Consider the following 19,964-nt stretch of genomic DNA (forward strand, 5'->3'; position numbering starts at 1 on the left):
GCTCTCCCCTTTTTTCCCCACATTGTAGTGTGCTGGCAGTCCCCGCTGAACCAATTGGAGACCCAACGGAAATGGAGGTCCATGTTTGCTCTGCCTCCGCTGACAGCATTTGGAACCCGTGAAAACTCGGGTCCCAGATACTGTCGGAGGCGTATAGTTCCAATCCTCGATGCTGTTGGTTGCTTGTAGGCGGTGTATTCGTGCAGGTACTGCTGGTGGCAAATGACCAAGGTAAGGTCACCATGAGGATCTCAATCAATTGTCTGATTCTATTTTAAAAGGGTGTAGGAAAAGAGCAGGAAAGGGTGGGGGGGGGGGGGCAGCTAAGCGGATCTCTTCAGAAAGCTGGACCGGGAGCGATGGCCTCTTTCCGTACTGTAGAACTCTATCATTATAACTCTAAAGTTCTGACACTGTTAAATCCCAACTCAGAGGTTAAGTAGATAGATGGTGTTCACACAAACCTCACTTCACCCTACGTGAGGATTCTTCTCTAGTGCTATGTCGCAGCCTGCACCCTTCCTTCCTCTAACTCTCATTTCTTCCTCCCTCTGCTCCACTACCTCTGGGATTCATTTGCAAAACCACTTTCCATTACTACCTTTCCCCATGCATTCAAAGGCTTCCTAGAAACCTGTCCCTTTAACTGTGCCTTTGGCCCTACGCCCTATATTCCTTCATGTTTGACTGGGTGTCTACCTGTTCCATTTGTAAACCACTCTGAAATGAGAGGAGTGCTGTATATAAATATAAATTGTTCAAATGGACAAGTCACACATTGGGCTTTGGCTAGCGGGCTAGGGGAATGTAGTTCCCTTACAATGTACTGAGTTAATACCATCCAGAAAGTATTTGGCACCATCACTGGATGCAATATAGAAATATAGGGACAGATTTTCCAGCTGTTAAGAACATCCATATTGGATTGTCGGGGGCACAGTGCTTAGAGGAAACAGAGTGGAGAGAGTCACACGTATGCAATGGAGCGTGATCAATTTTTTGTTCATTTTGAGTCAACAGATGGAAACTTGGGCAGGCTCCCTTACGGGTGTGCCTGCTTTTCCTCCTTACACTGCACCCAGATGATCCAATATATCCAGGCGGCATAACAGGAACATCCCTCCTCATCTTCAGCTCCTCTCACGTTGAAGAGCACAAGAAGCCACGAAGATATACTGGCTGGGTCGAGAATGAGAACATTAGCTTACCTGCTGACCCATTCAGTTATTAAGCGTACCTCCTACCCAGCTGACTGTCACATATACTTACATAGTTTAAAAAAGTGGCAAGGCGATTTCCAGTGCCTAATTCTTTGAAAGCATCAGGTTCATCTTTCTATAAAACGAAATGAGAATGAATACACGCACACCAAGAGCACGCACCACGGATGAGCACTCACGGGTACTTACATAATTTAGAAACGTGGCTAGTCTATTCCCCTGCGTCGCAAGGTTGCTGTCGAATGGGCGCTGCAACAGATTTTATTTTAAGAAACAAATTTATCCTGGATTTCTTCCTGTTAAGGCTTTAAACCCTCATCAGCTGCTTTCACCACACAAATCCCAACAAAAAGTTGTATTCGACTTTTTGGTTTACTATTTTTGAACAGGCCTATATTTGTGGAATTGGGTCTTGGCTGCAGTCATTAGCAGAATGGAGACAGATTCCTATTCTTCACCTTGTACAAAAGGAGGTTTCGGTCAAGCATTGTTACAAGAAAGTGAAATGTCTAGATGTAAAACAAGGAATGAATTCAAGGTTACCAGGAATGGAGGCCCGAGTAGGTTCAATCCGAATTTTCTCAAATAAAGGTGCTTTCAATGGAAACATTTTATTCCAACTTTTATATGGATTTGTGCCAATGAAAAGTTTAATCGATGAATGTAAATAGGCAATGGAATTAAGCAATGACTCAGTACTGTGTGACTGAGCAGCCGCAGCACAGCAATAAGGAACCAACGAAATGAATGCTGAGGGCTTTAGAGTCCCCTATTCCAAGGTGCGAGCCACTCAGACAGGGCAATGAACTATAGTAGATGGTTGGGGCTAAATCATTTATATTGGGTTAACATCTTTGTTTCGTTGACAGGAATTTATGTGTTCTAATAGATTTTCTTTTCTTCCATTTACTCAGAATAGTTAAGGATTTTGAACTTGTCAATCAATACCATGAATAGATGGATGCCAGCCAATCACAACTCTAGGTTTTATTCAACCATCTACTTGGAAGCATAAGCCAGTACCCTGCAGCTGATGATAGGCACTTGGACTGGTGGAGGCTAAAGATACTTTAGACTGACTCCATGAATGCAATGACCTTTCCTCAATCTCACAGCATACTGTTTTAAATTACTATTCAATCATACCTTGACACGGGAGAAGGCAACTGATCATAATCAGGTTTTTGCAAAACTCCTTTCAGGGTTATTCTATTCACAGACTCTCAAGGCAACTAGGCCAAGGAATGTAGCTGTTCCCCTTATGATTCCCAGGCATCACCTGGACACAGATGCAATGGATTAACATTCTTAAATAAGAGCAGTTCATTTCCTGGATCTTTGGAGATTTCTTGTAAAATTTACGGAACCCAACATGAGCTAAATTTCCTAGAATTTGTTATGGACTGGGACACACACAGAACCATAGCTTTCTTGATTTTTAATGTCCTTGTGATAAGCTAAAAATAAGGGACCTAGTTAGATTTCCCAAAGGCAGCACGGTGGCATAGTGGTTAGCACTGTTGCCTCACAGCGCCAGGGACCCGGGTTCGAATCTGGCCTCGGGCGACTGTCTGTGTGGAGTTTGCACATTCTCCCCGTGTTTGCGTGGGTTTTCTCCGGGTGCTCCGGTTTCCTCCCACAGTCCAAAGATGTGCAGGTTAGGTTGATTGGCTATGATAAAAATTGACCCTTGGTGTTGGGGGGATTGAATGCGTGGGGTTACGGGGATAGGGTGGGATATGTGTTGGTGTAGGGGTTCCGGGGATTGGGAGGGATGTGTGTCGGTGCAGGCTCGATGGGCCAAAATGGCCTCTATCTGTACTGTGAGATTTCTGTGATTTAGTAGCCATCACAGAGCTCATCTGAAATCAAGAAAAAATACTTTTGAAGTTTCACTTGACAGCTGAGACATTGGGAGATTAAACATATTTCTACGAGTGTCCTGGGTATTCTGGGAGACTGAATCAGTCAATTCCATATTTAATTCTCAAATGATGCATTTCAATTTGGGAAACACTCAGATTGCATTGCCAGCTCAGCTGAACAACATAAACTTTGGGCCAGAATTTGCAGTGGGTCGTCATACCGCCTTTGAAATGGCCCGCAAGTTCAGGATTTCCACATGCGCTATCCTGAACTTGTGATCTGTCAACGTACGCATTGACAGATCATCCGCACGGCCAAAGAAAAACCAATTGCTGGTGAAGAGTTGGGCTATTTGCCCATCAACTGCCCAGCAATTGTGTACAAAAATGTTACGGTTGATGCAAACAGGTCCAGGGCCTGTTTGCATCAGCGTAAGGGGATACCTCAGGCATGTTTTAACCATTTTCATCTCAGAATACGGATAGTTTAATTGTATCAAATTATTTTTTCTTGTTTCTGCAAAGATTGGATTTTAATGATGTTGATAATTATTATCAGCAAAATTAATTTTTTACTAACAGAACTAAGATGTAGTGAAGTTGGTGGGAATGAAGCTAATTAGGAATTAAATTCCAATCCTGTAAATTGTAATTAAATCTGATTATGGGATTCCATTAAATCTGATTATGGGATTCCCTTCTGAAATGATGTCAAATCTAATTCTGTTTCCTGATTGCTGGACCAGGACCACGTAATCCCAGGTATGCTTCCGCACAGGCTGCGTCCCTGGGATCCGTGCGCCATTACGCCGCCCTCAAGCACGCAGCGTCAGATCGCAAGTTTACGTAGGAGGGCCGCCATCAGGTAGGTGCGTATTCTTTTTGCAGGTCGGCGGCATATGCCGTGGACCGCAATTTTTAGGCCATTACATCTCTCACCTTAATGTGCAACAATGGATGAAATGTGATACAGCACCGAAGCCTATCATTAAGACTGTTGAAAAGGGGACCTTGTAAAGGTGGGACATGGCAGACTCCATTCAAACAGGAGATTCAAAATACATTCGCAGGTCAGTTTGATGAGAGGCATCCAGAAATTATTTGGAGGAGTCGGCACTTGTAAACCGTTGGGTTCCTGCCGAATCAATCAGCAGCAGATTCCAGCCGGGTATGATCGAATACGGAAGTAGCAGGTATATTTGAAAGCACAGTGCACCAAATATTGCAAAAGGTGCCACACAAGAGACCAGTGGGGCTGTTTTTGTTGGGGGTTGGGTATTATTGCACTATAGATGTCATTCAAGTATCTTGATGGCTATCATTTTAAGTACTATAATAAGTCTGAAAGAAGACCTGGGTAGCACAAAATTCTGATAAACTTGATATAAAGCTCATTGTGGACCACTGAACACTTCATTCACTATCAAGAGGTGTTAAGACTTGAAGACGCCAAGCAGAGTCCGATTTGCTCCATATGGCTAGGAGGTGGTTGGAAGCGATTACAAGGATTAGTGCATATTATTGTCTCTTACTTTCAATACCGCAGATGCAAGGAATTGGGCAATAAAATGGCTCTCTTAGTAAGAAAGCTGATAGGTTTCTGCCTCTAGGAACTACTGGCTGCATTAAACAATACAAATAGGCAAAATCCTAACTAGATGACAAACTCAAATTGATGGTCATCTTTCTTTTCATTTGCCTTTTTAAGGATATTGTGGTTTAACCTCTTTCTTCTCCAATTATTTAAAGAATGTAATAATTCCCAGGTTTCTCCCTGCCCAGCTGTTGACCAGAGTAAACACAACTTGTGCTCAACAGACACACATCTGCTACTTTAGCTTTTTCCATTGTAGGAGATCCAAGTGAAGAGGTTTCATGAAAGGCTCAATAGTGAAGATATGAGATCATCCCTTTTTTACACAGAAAGGAGCTGTTGTTGAAACTGGATATAAGTGATGGTGAAATCCATTAAAACTGAGCTGCAAGTAAACATTTACTGAGTCAACTAATGGCCTTTACTCCCATTCCTTCTGACCCAATTCCCACAGGGCTTATCCATTCTGAGCTCTTCTGACTCACACACTCTGCTCACACAAGCCCCCTCATTTCACTCTCTCACTCTGCTCATACATGTATTTCCCAGACAACAGTGGGCATGTGGAACAGGCTGTCGGCTTGTGCGGTGGATGCTAATTCACTGAATTCCTTCAAGCGAGAGCTGGTCCTGTTTCTGGCTGGGGCGTAGATCACATAGTAGAAAGTGTAGGTACTGCAGAGCATCATCAGGGATCAGAGTGATCGCCTGGACCAGTTTCGGTCGCCTAAGGGGGTCAGAGAGGAATGTACTAGATTTCCCCCTCCAAATTGGCCTGTGCTTTTGTCTGGTTTGTTGCCTCGCTCAGGAGATCACATGGTTTCGGGTAGAGTGTATATATTGCGATGCACAAGGCATTGCAACTGTGTGGGACAGGTTGGATGGACCAGCGGGTCTTTTCCTGGCCGTGATTGTTTGTACGGCATGTTATTCAATGGCTTCTCTTTCCATCACTGCTCTTCTGGGACTTGTCGCTTCACGTTCTCTTCTTGCTGATCCCACTAATCTGAGGTCGCTTATTCTGAAGTTTACTCTTACAGATCGACCCCACAGATCCGTGATCACTCTGGCTTCACAAAGTGACCAAGCACCAAGGTTATTGAAAACTTCAAGGGCTGTCAGGACCTGCGGCTTATTCGGATACCACTGGCACTTTTTACTTTGCTGATGGGGTTCCAGGAGAGCAGAGGCCAAGCAGATACCTGGGACCTCCAACTGCCTCTCTGTGTGCTTTCGATTACATAGAATTACAGAGCGTTTATAGCACAGAAACAGGCCATTCGGCCCAACTGGTCCATGCCAGTGTATGCACAAGCCTCCTCCTACCAATGAAGGAATAGAGAGCTGTACATCTAAGTTTGCTGTCGACACTAAGTTAGGCAGCACAATAAGTAGTGTAGATGGGAGCAGAAAGGTGCAAAGGGACGTCGATAGAATAATGTGGGCAAAACTGTGGCAGTTGGAGTTCGACGTGGGGAAGTGTGAAGTCATCCACTTTGGACCCAAGAAAGATAGATCAGAGTATTTTCTAAATGGCGAGAGGCTAGGAACTGTGGAGGAGCAGAGAGATTTAGGGGTCCAAGTAAAGAAATCACCAAAAACTACTGGACAGGTACAAACAAATCATTTAAAATGTTTGCCTTCATCTCAAGGGTTTAATTTCAAGACATTAATGTCCCTGTGTTGCTCTGACATCCTATTGAAGGGCGAATAGAAAGAGGTGCCTGATATCCGTGAATCCAACACATGCCCTCAGCAAAACCCACTGCATGGTGGGTTCCCAGGTCTTCTTCTTCTTAGGCAGTCCCTCGGAGCCGAGGATGACTTGCTTCCGCATTAAAAATGAGTTTGCAGGTGACTGATGAGTCCAATGTGGGACCTACAGTCTCTGTCACAGGTGGGGCAGACGGTGGTTGAAGGGGCGAGTGGGTGGGGTGCTTGGGTTGACATGCGCTCCTTGCGCTGCCTGCATTTGGCTTCTGCTTGCTCCCGGCGAAGAGACTCGAGGTGTTCGGCGCCTTCCCGGATGCTTCTCCTCCACTTTGTGCGGTCTTGGGCCAGGGATTCCCAGGTGTCGGTGGAGATGTTACACGTTTTCAAGGAGGCTTTGAGGATGTCCCTGAAGCGTTTCCTCTGCCCATCTGGGGCTCTCTTGCTGTGCCAGAGCTCCGAGTAGAGCGCTTGTTTTGGGAGTCTCGTATCGGGCATGCGGACAATGTGGCCCGTCCATTGGAGCTGATTGAGCCCACTGCCCATCCCCCGACCATGCCTGTTCTTTGTTCTCAGTGAGCACTATCTCTTTACTTAACTTAGCTCCCAAATTCCCAGACGTCTCTGTCGTCAAGACTACACTTCTCCACTAGACTAGTGATCTAGTGACTAGTGGATCGCGAGTGGAGCTCGGGGCCAGGGATCGCGAGAATATCAGGGTTCCCAGGTGCTGCTGTGTTGTCCCACCTTTGAAACCACTATTAAATGTAAAGGTGCCTTAGGTCATTTTTATTTTAAGTTAAGAAAAGGGATACCATCCAAGTTTGACATATTTGTGTATACAGCACTCATTCCAAGTGTAAAGCGAGACTGAGCTATCTTAAAATCCTTTGCCAATGATTGCACAATGAAAGATAAATTAATTGTTTAACACGTGCTGCTGCCATAAAAAATTGATTGGGAGCCCAACTTGCACTTTATTTATTAAGCCACTTTAATGTAGAAGTGATGTGAGTCAGTTCCTGCGTACTTGATCACTATAAGCACCATTATTCAAAGCCAAGATAGGGCTTTAATTCCCTCTGGTAATGCACCACTTTAATGCGTTTGTGTAAAATTTTTTTGTATTCCATTTTAACACAGTTATTAACAAATGTGGTACAATGCACCACCGAGGAATTTTGCCAGAGCATGTTAAGATGTGTGTGAGTACAGGGATTCAAATCCCCTGTCGAACAGAACACTTCGTAGATATTTAGCCTTCAGCTCACTTTTGTGAAAACAATATTCACACTTCACTTCTGTAAGTTGATCTAAACAGTATTTCTAATCATCAATTCCATCTTTCACAAAAATGTATTTTTATCCCCCGAAAATATTTTCTTTTTTTCTGTGCCTATTCACTATGTCTAGCAGTAAAAAGTGGCAAGAACATCTGTAGTAACACGGAGCAGCTTTTTCACGTCTTCAAGTTCCACAGACAGGAGGAACCAGCGGAGTTTCGGGAACATGTCCAAACTCAACAACTATCACGCCCAGAAGAAGAGCTCCAAGTTTGTGAACCCAAGCTCAGCTGGCCAAACAGAAACATATAGAAGAAAGTTTCCAGGAAACACACAGTGCCAGTGTGTTGGGTAAGCTAGCAAGGACTAACATGAGAGAATATATGAGGGTCCTCAATTCTCCCTGGATCACCACAGCTAGATATTTTGTTGAAATGCTTAAGTAATGATAAATTCTACTATTAAAAAAAAACCAGATGGCACTGTGACAAGACAAACAATGAAACGAGGTGGTCCATACATTAGGCATGTGAGCTCTTAACATAGAAACATAGGAGCAGGAGTAGGCCATTCGGCCCTTCGAGCCTGCTCTGCCATTCAATGAGATCATGGCTGATCCTCTATCTCAATACCATATTCCTGCTCTCTCCCCATACCCCTTGATGCCTTTTGTGTCTAGAAATCTATCTATCTCCTTCTTAAATATATTCAGTGACTTGGCCTCCACAGCTTTCTGTGGTAGAGAATGCCACATGTTCACCACCCTCTGAGTGAAGACATTTCTCATCTCAATCTTAAATGTCCTACCCGGTATCCTGAGGCTGTGACGCCTCATTCTAGACGCCCCAGCCGGGGGAAACATCCTCCCTGCATCCAGTCTGTCTAGCCCTGTCAGAATTTTATACGTTTCAATGAGATCCCCTCTCATTCTTCTAAACTCGAGTGAATACAGGCCTAGTCGACCCAATCTCTCCTCATACGACAGTCCTGCCATCCCAGGAATCAGTCTGGTGAACATTCGCTGCACTCCCTCTATGGCAAGTATATCCTTTCTTAGGTAAGGAGACCAAAGCTCTTACCAAATAAATTACAGGTGGAAGAGCGTTGATTTATTTCCTGTTGGTGGAGGACTATTCCCCAAACTCTCAATGAATACAAAATCAAAGGGCACACTGAGATCAGAGTGACAGGCCATAGCTCTGGAGCAGTGAGAGGAAAGCTCAGAGTGACAAACCATGTACTGCAAGGGCTAGGGTTACCAACTCTGGTTGGATGTATTCCTCGCGGTTTCACGCCTCCAACCTCCCCGCCCAGTTAAACGTCTTTTTCTCTCTGTCTCTAAAAATGTTATAACTAATAAATAAAAGTGTTGAAAGAAAATGAAAAAAAAAATACAATTAAAAAAATATCCCCCTATTGGTTTTCTCCCGGGTGATGCTCGCGACAGTGTCCCGGAGATTAGTCTTCAATTCCTGGAGACTCCAGGGCAATTCCGGAGGGTTGGCGACCCGAAACTGGGCTAATAAGAGAATTTGGAGGTTTAAGCCATGGCACCAGTGATAACGTGAGAGGTTAGTGCAGGATAAATGGACGTTGTGTGAATATGGTCAAAGGATAGTGTAGAATAATAGTCATTAGTTGAATCAATGCTTACATGCGGTTTGAACATAATGGGTTTCACCATTTTACCAACAGCGGCATCCAGTTTCAACAAATTGCTTCTCTTGGTTTAAAAGGGGCAAGGGTTACTTTTAGTCCCACATTTTAACCATTGTTCAGATTTTGAAAAGGTCATGCATTATGAGCCGAGTTATCAATTTTGGGTCGTGGTGTGACTTCAATCCATGGCCGAAGGTGCCAGAGTCTGAACTGCTGCACTCCAGTGCAGACATCTGCTGGAAACGTTTTGAGTCAAGCTCTGAATGGGTATTATCGCCACTTACTCTGGAGAAATCGAAATGAGGCTCGTACTGTCCTCCTACTCCATAATTTGCCACCTGCAACAGAGAAACAAACTCGTGAGAGGCGGATGAGCTTCCGAGTGCTCAGAAGGGACGTAGCTGGCAGCTTGCACAGCAGCACGTCTCAGCTGTGGTGCGAATATCACACCACAAAACAGGCGCCTTTCCGACCGCACAACAAACATTGAACTAATTCTAGGTGACGCTCGTCGATCCTGTGGTTGGCTTCACTCATGATGCAGTCAGGTGCGCCCCCCATTTAACCCTTTGATGACAAAAAACATTTGAAAAGGTGGCGTGTGGGGTTTCCGTCAATTTCTTTTTGGATGTGTTGAATATTGGAGGATAAAATGAGAAAGCCGACCTACGTGCCACAAAGCCAACCTCTTTCAAAGAGCCAGCACAGGCACGATGGGCCAAATGGCCTCGTTAAGTGCTGAATGATTCGACATGGGAATGTCTTCTATCTGTGGGAATGTCTCATGTCAGGATGATACCTGCGGTGGAGACAATTGCCATTCAAGGTTGCATGAACAAGTTTGGTTACCTGTAGAGTGCCAAACACTATTGCGCCGCGACTCTCGTCTCAACTGCTGCTGCTTCAACCCCTTCACGTATTCAGAGGACAAGCAGCTTTCCAGCATCTTATCTTGAAAGCATTAAAACGACCTCAGCTACATAAAATAACTTCTTTTGGACTGAGGGAATGGCGATCACATATTCTCACGAGAGCTTTTGTTGCGCTCTCAACAGTTAGTGACACGCCTCGAAGGTTTCTTTCCTCTCTATGTTAATCGGCCAGGTTTCCCTGGTTTTGTGCTCACTACCCAGCAATCGCTGCTGCAAAGCGTGACATGTGTGGATGCCAGGCAAGGTCAGGATCATCCTGGGCTGGGATACCCAACCTGAACCGAACAGTCTGGTGATCATAGAATGCTGCAGCATAGAAGGAGGCCATTCGGCCCTTTATGCCTGTGCCGGCTCTCCGAAAGTGATAGCTAATTAGTCCCACTTCCCTGCCCTTTCCCCACAGACCAGCAAATTCTCCCCCTTTGAGCATTAATCCAATTCCCTTTTGAAAGTTATTATTGAATCTGCTTCCACCACCCTTTCAGGCAGTGCATTCCAGATCATGATATCTCGCTGCGTAAAAATGTTTTTCCTCCTGTTGCCTCTGGTTCCTTTGTCAGTCATCACGTCTGGGCGAGATACCAGATGAATACCAGCCCCCTTGTGGAATTCTACCCGGGCACAAGTTACCAACTTCTGGAAAAGTGGAAGGAAAAATAAAAAGCTAAGGAGAGAAAACCGCAAAAGTTTCTTCTGTCTCCCTCAGGACGTGAACTGACCAACTGTAATACTGCCGTGCAAAAATACCCACAACTGGCATTCAAAACGTCACAAATATCTAAAGTTCTGTTGGAGTAGCTGATGATTCTTGATAATGATAATGACCGTCTTAATTCACATGGCACGCACATGACTATGATTTTGTACATGATATTCAGGCGTTCATGGCGGCCACCCAAAACAGGCACTGAGCCCTTTTCATATGTTAATGAGTGGCCTAGTTTCAGGACCCCCTCCTAAATTGGTCAGCACTGAGCGCACACGAGTCACTCAGGAGTTACTGCGTTTGTTGCAGCCTACCCAGCGGCCACTAACAAAAAAAGGTATGTTTATTTTTATATACTTACCCTCACGTGAAATCAGGAGGAGCAGGAGTGCGCCTACCTGCTCCACAGCACAACTGTGGGCGGCTGCCGGCCCACGCTAGCCCTTCTCCTGTTCTCCTAGCTTTGGGCGAGCCTCGGGCCTTCAGCGTCTGGTGCGTGCTCCTAGCGCGCTGGCCAGCTCAGACCCATAAATGGGCCTAGACGATTTTCTAGGCCATCGTCTCCAAATCCTTGCCCCTCCTTACACTGCAGTTTCAGAGGTTTGAATTGAGTACCTGAAGTAACTCGGCAGTCTCCATTTCCAGGCCCGTGATGTCCCCTATTCGCCGGTTGACTCGATTCACAACAGCATCTTCGTCATCGTCCAACCACGCGCTACAGGCAGGAAGTAACATACAAAACAAAACTAAACAAAACACAACACAACTCGGAGATGCATCCAACTTGGAGACTGTGCATAGCCAAAACTGGAATGAACCAAGATCCAATAATGGAGAAGACAATGGACATGCTGATATAGCAACAGTGCATAACTGGCATTCTGCTGTTGGGCTCAAGAATCCGCACACCAAAGTTGGACCAGACAGATTGTTGATTTTTTTTTTAAATTACCCCCACCCTCATAAGGTCAGGCTTCATATGGTATAGTGATTTCCCACTCATAAAAACATACAGGGGAATCCTGACTGGTAATGTAACCTTTGAGCGGAATAAGATGCAACAGTGCACAAACAAAAAGCACTTAAAAAGGAAGAGACTGGTATAGAGACAGACTGGACCACAGTGACACACTGATAGTGACAGACTGGTATACAATGACACACTGATAGTGACAGACTGGACCACAGTGAGACACTGATAGTGACAGACTGGACCACAGTGACACACTGATAGTGACAGACTGGACCACAGTGATACACTGATAGTGACAGACTGGACCACAGTGACACACTGATAGTGACAGACTGGACCACAGTGACACACTGATAGGGACAGACTGGACCACAGTGACACACTGATAGTGACAGACTGGACCACAGTGACACACTGATAGTGACAGACTGGACCACAGTGAGACACTGATAGTGACAGACTGGACCACAGTGACACACTGATAGTGACAGACTGGTATACAATGACACACTGATAGTGACAGACTGGACCACAGTGATACACTGATAGTGACAGACTGGTATACAATGACACACTGATAGTGACAGACTGGACCACAGTGACAAACTGATAGTGACAGACTGGACCACAGTGAGACACTGATAGTGACAGACTGGACCACAGTGAGACACTGATAGTGACAGACTGGACCACAGTGAGACACTGATAGTGACAGACTGGACCACAGTGAGATACTGATAGTGACAGACTGGACCACAGTGAGACACTGATAGTGACAGACTGGACCACAGTGACACACTGATAGTGACAGACTGGACCACAGTGACACACTGATAGGGACAGACTGGACCACAGTGACACACTGATAGTGACAGACTGGACCACAGTGACACACTGATAGTGACAGACTGGACCACAGTGAGACACTGATAGTGACAGACTGGACCACAGTGACACACTGATAGTGACAGACTGGACCACAGTGACACACTGATAGGGACAGACTGGACCACAGTGACACACTGATAGTGACAGACTGGACCACAGTGACACACTGATAGTGACAGACTGGACCACAGTGAGACACTGATAGTGGCAGACTGGACCACAGTGACACACTGATAGTGACAGACTGGACCACAGTGAGACACTGATAGTGACAGACTGGACCACAGTGACACACTGATAGTGACAGACTGGTATACAATGACACACTGATAGTGACAGACTGGACCACAGTGAGACACTGATAGTGACAGACTGGACCACAGTGATACACTGATAGTGACAGACTGGTATACAATGACACACTGATAGTGACAGACTGGACCACAGTGACAAACTGATAGTGACAGACTGGACCACAGTGAGACACTGATAGTGACAGACTGGACCACAGTGAGACACTGATAGTGACAGACTGGACCACAGTGAGACACTGCTGGTGACAGACTGGACCACAGTGAGACACTGATAGTGACAGACTGGACCACAGTGAGACACTGATAGTAACAGACTGGACCACAGTGAGACACTGATAGTGACAGACTGGACCACAGTGACACACTGATAGTGACAGACTAGACCACAGTGAGACACTGATAGTGACAGACTGGACCACAGTGAGACACTGATAGTGACAGACTGGACCACAGTGATACACTGATAGTGACAGACTGGTATACAGTGACACACTGATAGTGACAGACTGGACCACAGTGATACACTGATAGTGACAGACTGGACCACAGTGACACACTGATAGTGACAGACTGGTATACAATGACACACTGATAGTGACAGACTGGACCACAGTGACACACTGATAGTGACAGACTGGTATACAATGACACACTGATAGTGACAGACTGGACCACAGTGACACACTGATAGTGACAGACTGGTATACAATGACACACTGATAGTGACAGACTGGTATACAGTGACACACTGATAGTGACAGACTGGAACACAATTACACACTGATAGTGACAGATTGGATCACAGTGACACACTGATAGTGACAGATTGGATCACAGTGATACACTGATAGTGACAGACTGGATCACAGTGACACACTGATAGTGACAGACTGGATCACAGTGACACACTGATAGTGACAGACTGGACCACAGTGACACACTGATAGTGACAGACTGGATCACAGTGACACACTGATAGTGACAGACTGGACCACAGTGACACACTGATAGTGACAGACTGGACCACAATGACACACTGATAGTGACAGATTGGATCACAGTGACACACTGATAGTGACAGACTGGAACACAATTATACACTGATAGTGACAGACTGGACCACAGTGACACACTGATAGTGACAGATTGGATCACAGTGATACACTGATAGTGACAGACTGGATCACAGTGACACACTGATAGTGACAGACTGGATCACAGTGACACACTGATAGTGACAGACTGGATCACAGTGACACACTGATAGTGACAGACTGGACCACAGTGACACACTGATAGTGACAGACTGGACCACAATGACACACTGATAGTGACAGATTGGATCACAGTGACACACTGATAGTGACAGACTGGAACACAATTACACACTGATAGTGACAGACTGGACCACAGTGACACACTGATAGTGACAGATTGGATCACAGTGATACACTGATAGTGACAGACTGGACCTCAGTGACACACTGATAGTGACAGCCTGGACCACAGTGACACACTGATAGTGACAGACTGGACCACAGTGACACACTGATAGTGACAGACTGGACCACAGTGACACACTGATCGTGACAGACTGGACCACAGTGACACACTGATAGTGACAGCCTGGACCACAGTGAGACACTGATAGTGACAGACTAGACCACAGTGACACACTGATAGTGACAGACTGGACCACAGTGACACACTGATAGTGACAGCCTGGACCACAGTGACACACTGATAGTGACAGACTGGACCACAGTGACACACTGATAGTGACAGACTAGACCACAGTGACACACTGATAGTGACAGACTGGCATACAGTGACACACTGATAGTGACAGACTGGTATACAGTGACACACTGATAGTGGCAGACTGGATCACAATGACACACTGATAGTGACAGACTGGACCACAGTGACACACTGATAGTGACAGACTGGTGTACAGTGACACACTGATAGTGACAGACTGGACCACAATGACACACTTATAGTGACAGACTGGACCACAGTGATACACTGATAGTGACAGCCTGGACCACAGTGACGCACTGATAGTGACAGACTGGACCACAATGACACACTGATAGTGACAGACTGGACCTCAGTGACACACTGATAGTGACAGACTGGACCACAGTGATACACTGATAGTGACAGCCTGGACCACAGTGACACACTGATAGTAACAGACTGGAACACAATGACACACTGATAGTGACATAGTGAACCGCAGTGACACACTGATAGTGACATAGTGAACCGCTGTGACACACTGATAGTGACAGAGTGAACCACAGTGACACACTGATAGTGACAGACAGGACCACAGTGACACACTGATAGTGACAGAGTGAACCACAGTGACACACTGATAGTGACAGACTGGTGTACAGTGACACACTGATAGTGACAGACTGGACCGCAGTGACACACTGATAGTGACAGAGTGAACCACAGTGACACACTGATAGTGACAGACAGGACCACACTGACACACTGATAGTGACAGACTACTACACATTTTAATTTGAAGCCAACAATTTATTTGGTCCAACTTTATGATTCTTTTGTTTAATTTCAGAAAGCTCCGCCATGGACAGATTGGTATCAAAGATCAGGAAAGAGGAGGCAAGTTGATAAAGAGTTTCAGATTGAATTGAGAGCCCATTGTTTCAGTAGCAAACAATAAGGTGTTCAAAAAACAAAAGTGCCAAGCCTTTTAGTGCCTGCCAATGTGCCTACCACTGTTTAATGCCATCAATTAAGATGGGTTCATGCCCTTTCATCAGGCGCTGAAGGTTCTCACCGAAAACATGAATCTATTTTTCTCTTTCAGACACTGAGCAGCCCCACTGCGCATCTGTATAGCTTTCATTTGGGGAGACATTTTTAACGGGGGTGAGGGGGGCAACAGGAATGTCCTGTGCCATTGTTATCACACAAATGTTACGTGCAAGTGACATGTGTCTCACTGTGGCTAGCATCATTACATTTTGTGTTTTCAAACAAACCACTCGCCATTAAGCCCATAAATCTTCAGGAGACAGGAAAAAGCTAGTCATGTGACATGAAATCTCTCCCTCATCCCTCGTCTCCAATCTTTCTTGTGTATTTCTATTGATATGGCTGTGGTCCTTTAACCTACGAACTTTTCATTGTTCCAAGCTACACACTCTTCCTTCTCCCTACATTCTCAACATGGAAATTAAGCCATTCTTTCCCACAAATGCTACACTGCGGAATGCCTTAACTCCATCACTTATCCCTGTTCTTCCGACTTCAAGACTTTTCCCCTTCATTTTGTATCAGATTTTCTCCCTTCACTCCGCCTCACCTGAAGATGTCATCAAGGTACAATTCCACGGATGTTGCTTGCTCTCCGATACCTTGTCCAAGTGGTCACTCTCCACCTGAGCCCAGGCAGCGAGTGTAGGTGGGCTATTGGACTATGGGAGCCATCGCTGCGGATCCTGTGCTCACCAGGTGTTTAGACAGCCACACTTGCACCGGATGGAAACCCTGGCCAAGTTCCTGCTCCCTAACCCAAGGTGTGGAGACCAATGGTACTGCCACGAAGTTAGCAAGGACCAGGGCAATGCCAGTCTGTATGGATTAGCCACTCAATGGCTTAAGCAACAGAGCCTTCAGGGGCTTCTATCACCAAACTCAAGCTTGGTGTCAAACTAATCACTAATTCCCGATTTACTTTGGCTTCCTATCCACTCATTTCAACCTTGGTAGCGTCCTATACACTGAGCACTGGCCATCTACCTACGTTTCTAAATTTAAAAAATGTTGGCCCTAATATCTGATAAGATGGTGCCCCATTAATGCAGGAAAGTCCTTGGTAACCTCCTAAAGCTTTTCATGAAGTAGAAAAACTGGCATCAAATTCGAATTTCAGGAGGAGAGAGAAGCATAGTGCACTCAACACCATTCTTTTCTTTCATCCACTCAAATCCATGTCAGAGAGAGAGAATAAAAGTCTTTCCTCACTAATGGTTTCCTTAAAAAAAATACCCTTTAGTCCAGTTCCTAACTCGCACCAGGTCCCATTCGCACATCACCCCTGTGCTCGCTGACCTACATTGGCTCCCGGTGAAGCAAAGCTTCGATTTCAAAATTCTCATCCTTGTTTTTAAATCCCTCCATAGCCTCGCCCCATCCTATCTCTGTAACCTCCTCCAGCCTCACAACCGCCCACCGCTCCCCCACCCCGAGATATCTGCGCTCCTCCGATTCTGCCCTCTCGAGCATCCCTGATTATAATCGCTCAACCACTGGTAGCTTCTGTTTCTGAGGCCCTAAGCTCTGGAATTCCCTCCCTCAACCTCTCCTCTTCTCTTTCATCCTTTAAGACGCTCCTTAAAACCTACCTCTTTGGCCAAGCGTTTGGTCATCTGCCCTAATTTCTCCTTATCTGGCAAATTTTTTGTCTTATAATACTCCTGTGAAGCGAATTGGGACGTTTTACAACCTTAAAGGCGCTATATAAATACAAGTTGTTGTTGCTGTTCCTGGTGGGCACGAGTCCACAGCGCAGCCTGTAACTCCTCACTAACTGGGTAAGCTCAGACTGCAGGCTCAGAACAGCTAGTGTGAGTGGACAGCTGAACTGCGCAGAATTTACAGCTGCACGTGAGACTTGGCCCGAGTTAGCTGGGTATCAATGCCTGAGGAGGTCATTCTCTGGGTTTATGCTGGTGGCACACACGCTCACCCGCGGGCAGCACATGTTGGAAAATCGGCACTCCACTCATCGGCACTTACGTCTACTAACTAATCCAATATTTAACAGCAGAAAGGCATCGCGCCTGCAAAAGAAAATTCAGACGTCTGAACAGCTTTATGTTGCCATCTACTGTTGATCTTGACAATGGTCAGCTTGCACCTGGCAATCCTTCTCTCTCTGTAAATCATAAAGGCCACTTCTCAAGATTTGCCAAGACATCACAAGATCTATTTGGAATTCAGTGAGCTAAAAGCTTTTGAGTCATGCGGGCTAAATACATCATTTATCACACCAGAAAAACATAGAAACATACACCACAGAGAAGAAGGCCATTCGGCCCTACCTGCTTGTGCAGACTCTTTGGTAGAGCTATCCAATTAGTCCCACTCCCCTGCTCTTTCCCCATAGCCCTGTAAAATTTTCCTTTTCCAGTATTTCTCCAATTCCTTTTTGAAAGTTACTATTGAACCCGTTTCCACCACACAATTTCAGGCAGTGCATTCCAGATCATAACAACTCGCTGCGTAAAAAAAAAAATCTCCTCATCTCCCAGCTGGTTCTTTTGACAATTATTTTAAATCTGTGTCCTCTGGTTGCCAACCAACATTGGCGTAAATATGTAAGCTTTAAAATGACAGATTTAATCAAAAATATATTTTTTGAATAAATCTGCCACCTTAAAGCTGACATATTTATGCCAATATCCTACCTGTTCTGTCACACTCATTGCACACTCACTCTAAATCATCCCCAGTACCTCAAAAATGTGGAACTCTTTAACTCTCAGTCTGTCCTTTCTTTCAAAGCCTCTACCCGTCATCTAACAACAACTTCTCAACTTATCTCATCTTCTGCTCCTACTTCTCTGAACTTTAATGGTATTCCGCACTACCTGCCTTAGACGCCAGCTTACATTTCTCAACAAAATCTCCCCATTTTCCCTTTCATTGCTGTTGCCGCACTTTGCCTCCGGTTGGGGAATCACCGAGTCTGGGGCCACAGGCACCTCTTTGATCTTTGTAGAATTGTGACTGGAAAATGCCCTTCCTTAGAATCACTCAGTGATAACTCTGCCAGGCAAAGTGGGAACTGATGAAGCTCGCCCAATGACAATTGGTAAATTTGAATAGCCAAGGCTGGCAGTAAAACATTCGAGTACTGGCCCAAACATCAAGCAATGTAAAAATGGTGTTTAGTATTAAAATATTAGATCCATTTCAATAAAATGAGGAAAACCAATTAATTAAAACCCTCCAATTATGGAAACCCATAAAGAAATCATGTTCTTGTTACAATAAATGACAACCCTAGGGAAACAGATAAATCACAAAAGGAGCATTAGAAAAAAATCTTTAAACAGAGGGTGTTTAGAATGTGGAATTCCGTGTCACAAACCTGTTGAAGTAGGGTCCATAAATTATGTTAAAAGGGAATTTACATAGTTGTTTGATAGTAGCCATGGTGTGGAGATGCCGGTTGGACTGGGGTGGACAAATGTAAGAAGTCACACAACACCAGGTTATAGTCCAACAGCTTTATTTGAAATCACAAGCTTTCGGAGCGCTGCTCCTTCGTCAGGTGAAGTCACCTGACGAAGGAGCAGCGCTCCGAAAGCTTGTGATTTCAAATAAAGCTGTTGGACTATAACCTGGTGTTGTGTGACATCTCATAGTTGTTTGAGAAAGAGGAACATTAAAGGGTTTGGGGATCGAGCAAGAGAAGGCTCATGTGGAGAAAGACGCTGGTACACACTTATTGGGCTGAATGGTTCATTTCTGTGCTGTTATTCTATTCCACAATGGTTTAAGGACGTTAAAAGATACATCGAAGTGTGACCTATACACCAGATTTTACAAGAACAGTGTGTGTGTGTCTGGATGTGTGAAGCCTGCACAACCATGGAAAAGAAATAACATGGCCCTGAATGCTACTGAAACAGTGTCAGTTTCAAACAGATTATTTGCAAGAAGCTTTTGCACTAATATTAAGATTTCCACCTCGACATCCTCACATGCAGTTGTTTGAATATTACAAGCCATTCCTCTTTTTTTCTCCCTCGAGATGCCTTTAAGAGCA

General features: G+C 45.1%; 1 protein-coding gene across 11 annotated transcripts in view; it reads right to left on the reverse strand.

The window, feature by feature from the left end:
* LOC147114196 (prolyl 4-hydroxylase subunit alpha-2-like) overlaps positions 1 to 19,964 on the reverse strand; it is a 153,825-nt gene that overhangs the window by 26,551 nt on the left and 107,310 nt on the right. For 9 of the 11 annotated variants that reach the window (XM_085995859.1, XM_085995857.1, XM_085995855.1 and 6 more), the window contains 4 exons: positions 11,585 to 11,684; positions 9,616 to 9,669; positions 1,410 to 1,469; positions 1,270 to 1,335 (listed from right to left, as the gene is read on the reverse strand). In XM_085995859.1, the coding sequence (XP_085851985.1) occupies positions 1,270 to 1,335; positions 1,410 to 1,469; positions 9,616 to 9,669; positions 11,585 to 11,684 (280 nt within the window). The remainder of the gene's footprint in view (positions 1 to 1,269; positions 1,336 to 1,409; positions 1,470 to 9,615; positions 9,670 to 11,584; positions 11,685 to 19,964) is intronic. The other 2 variants (XM_085995852.1, XM_085995851.1) reach the window with 1 other exon arrangement.

This window comes from Somniosus microcephalus, chromosome 8 (genome assembly GCF_052327205.1).
Source record: "Somniosus microcephalus isolate GS21.2 chromosome 8, FLI_Smic_1.0, whole genome shotgun sequence".
Classification (NCBI taxonomy): domain Eukaryota; kingdom Metazoa; phylum Chordata; class Chondrichthyes; order Squaliformes; family Somniosidae; genus Somniosus; species Somniosus microcephalus.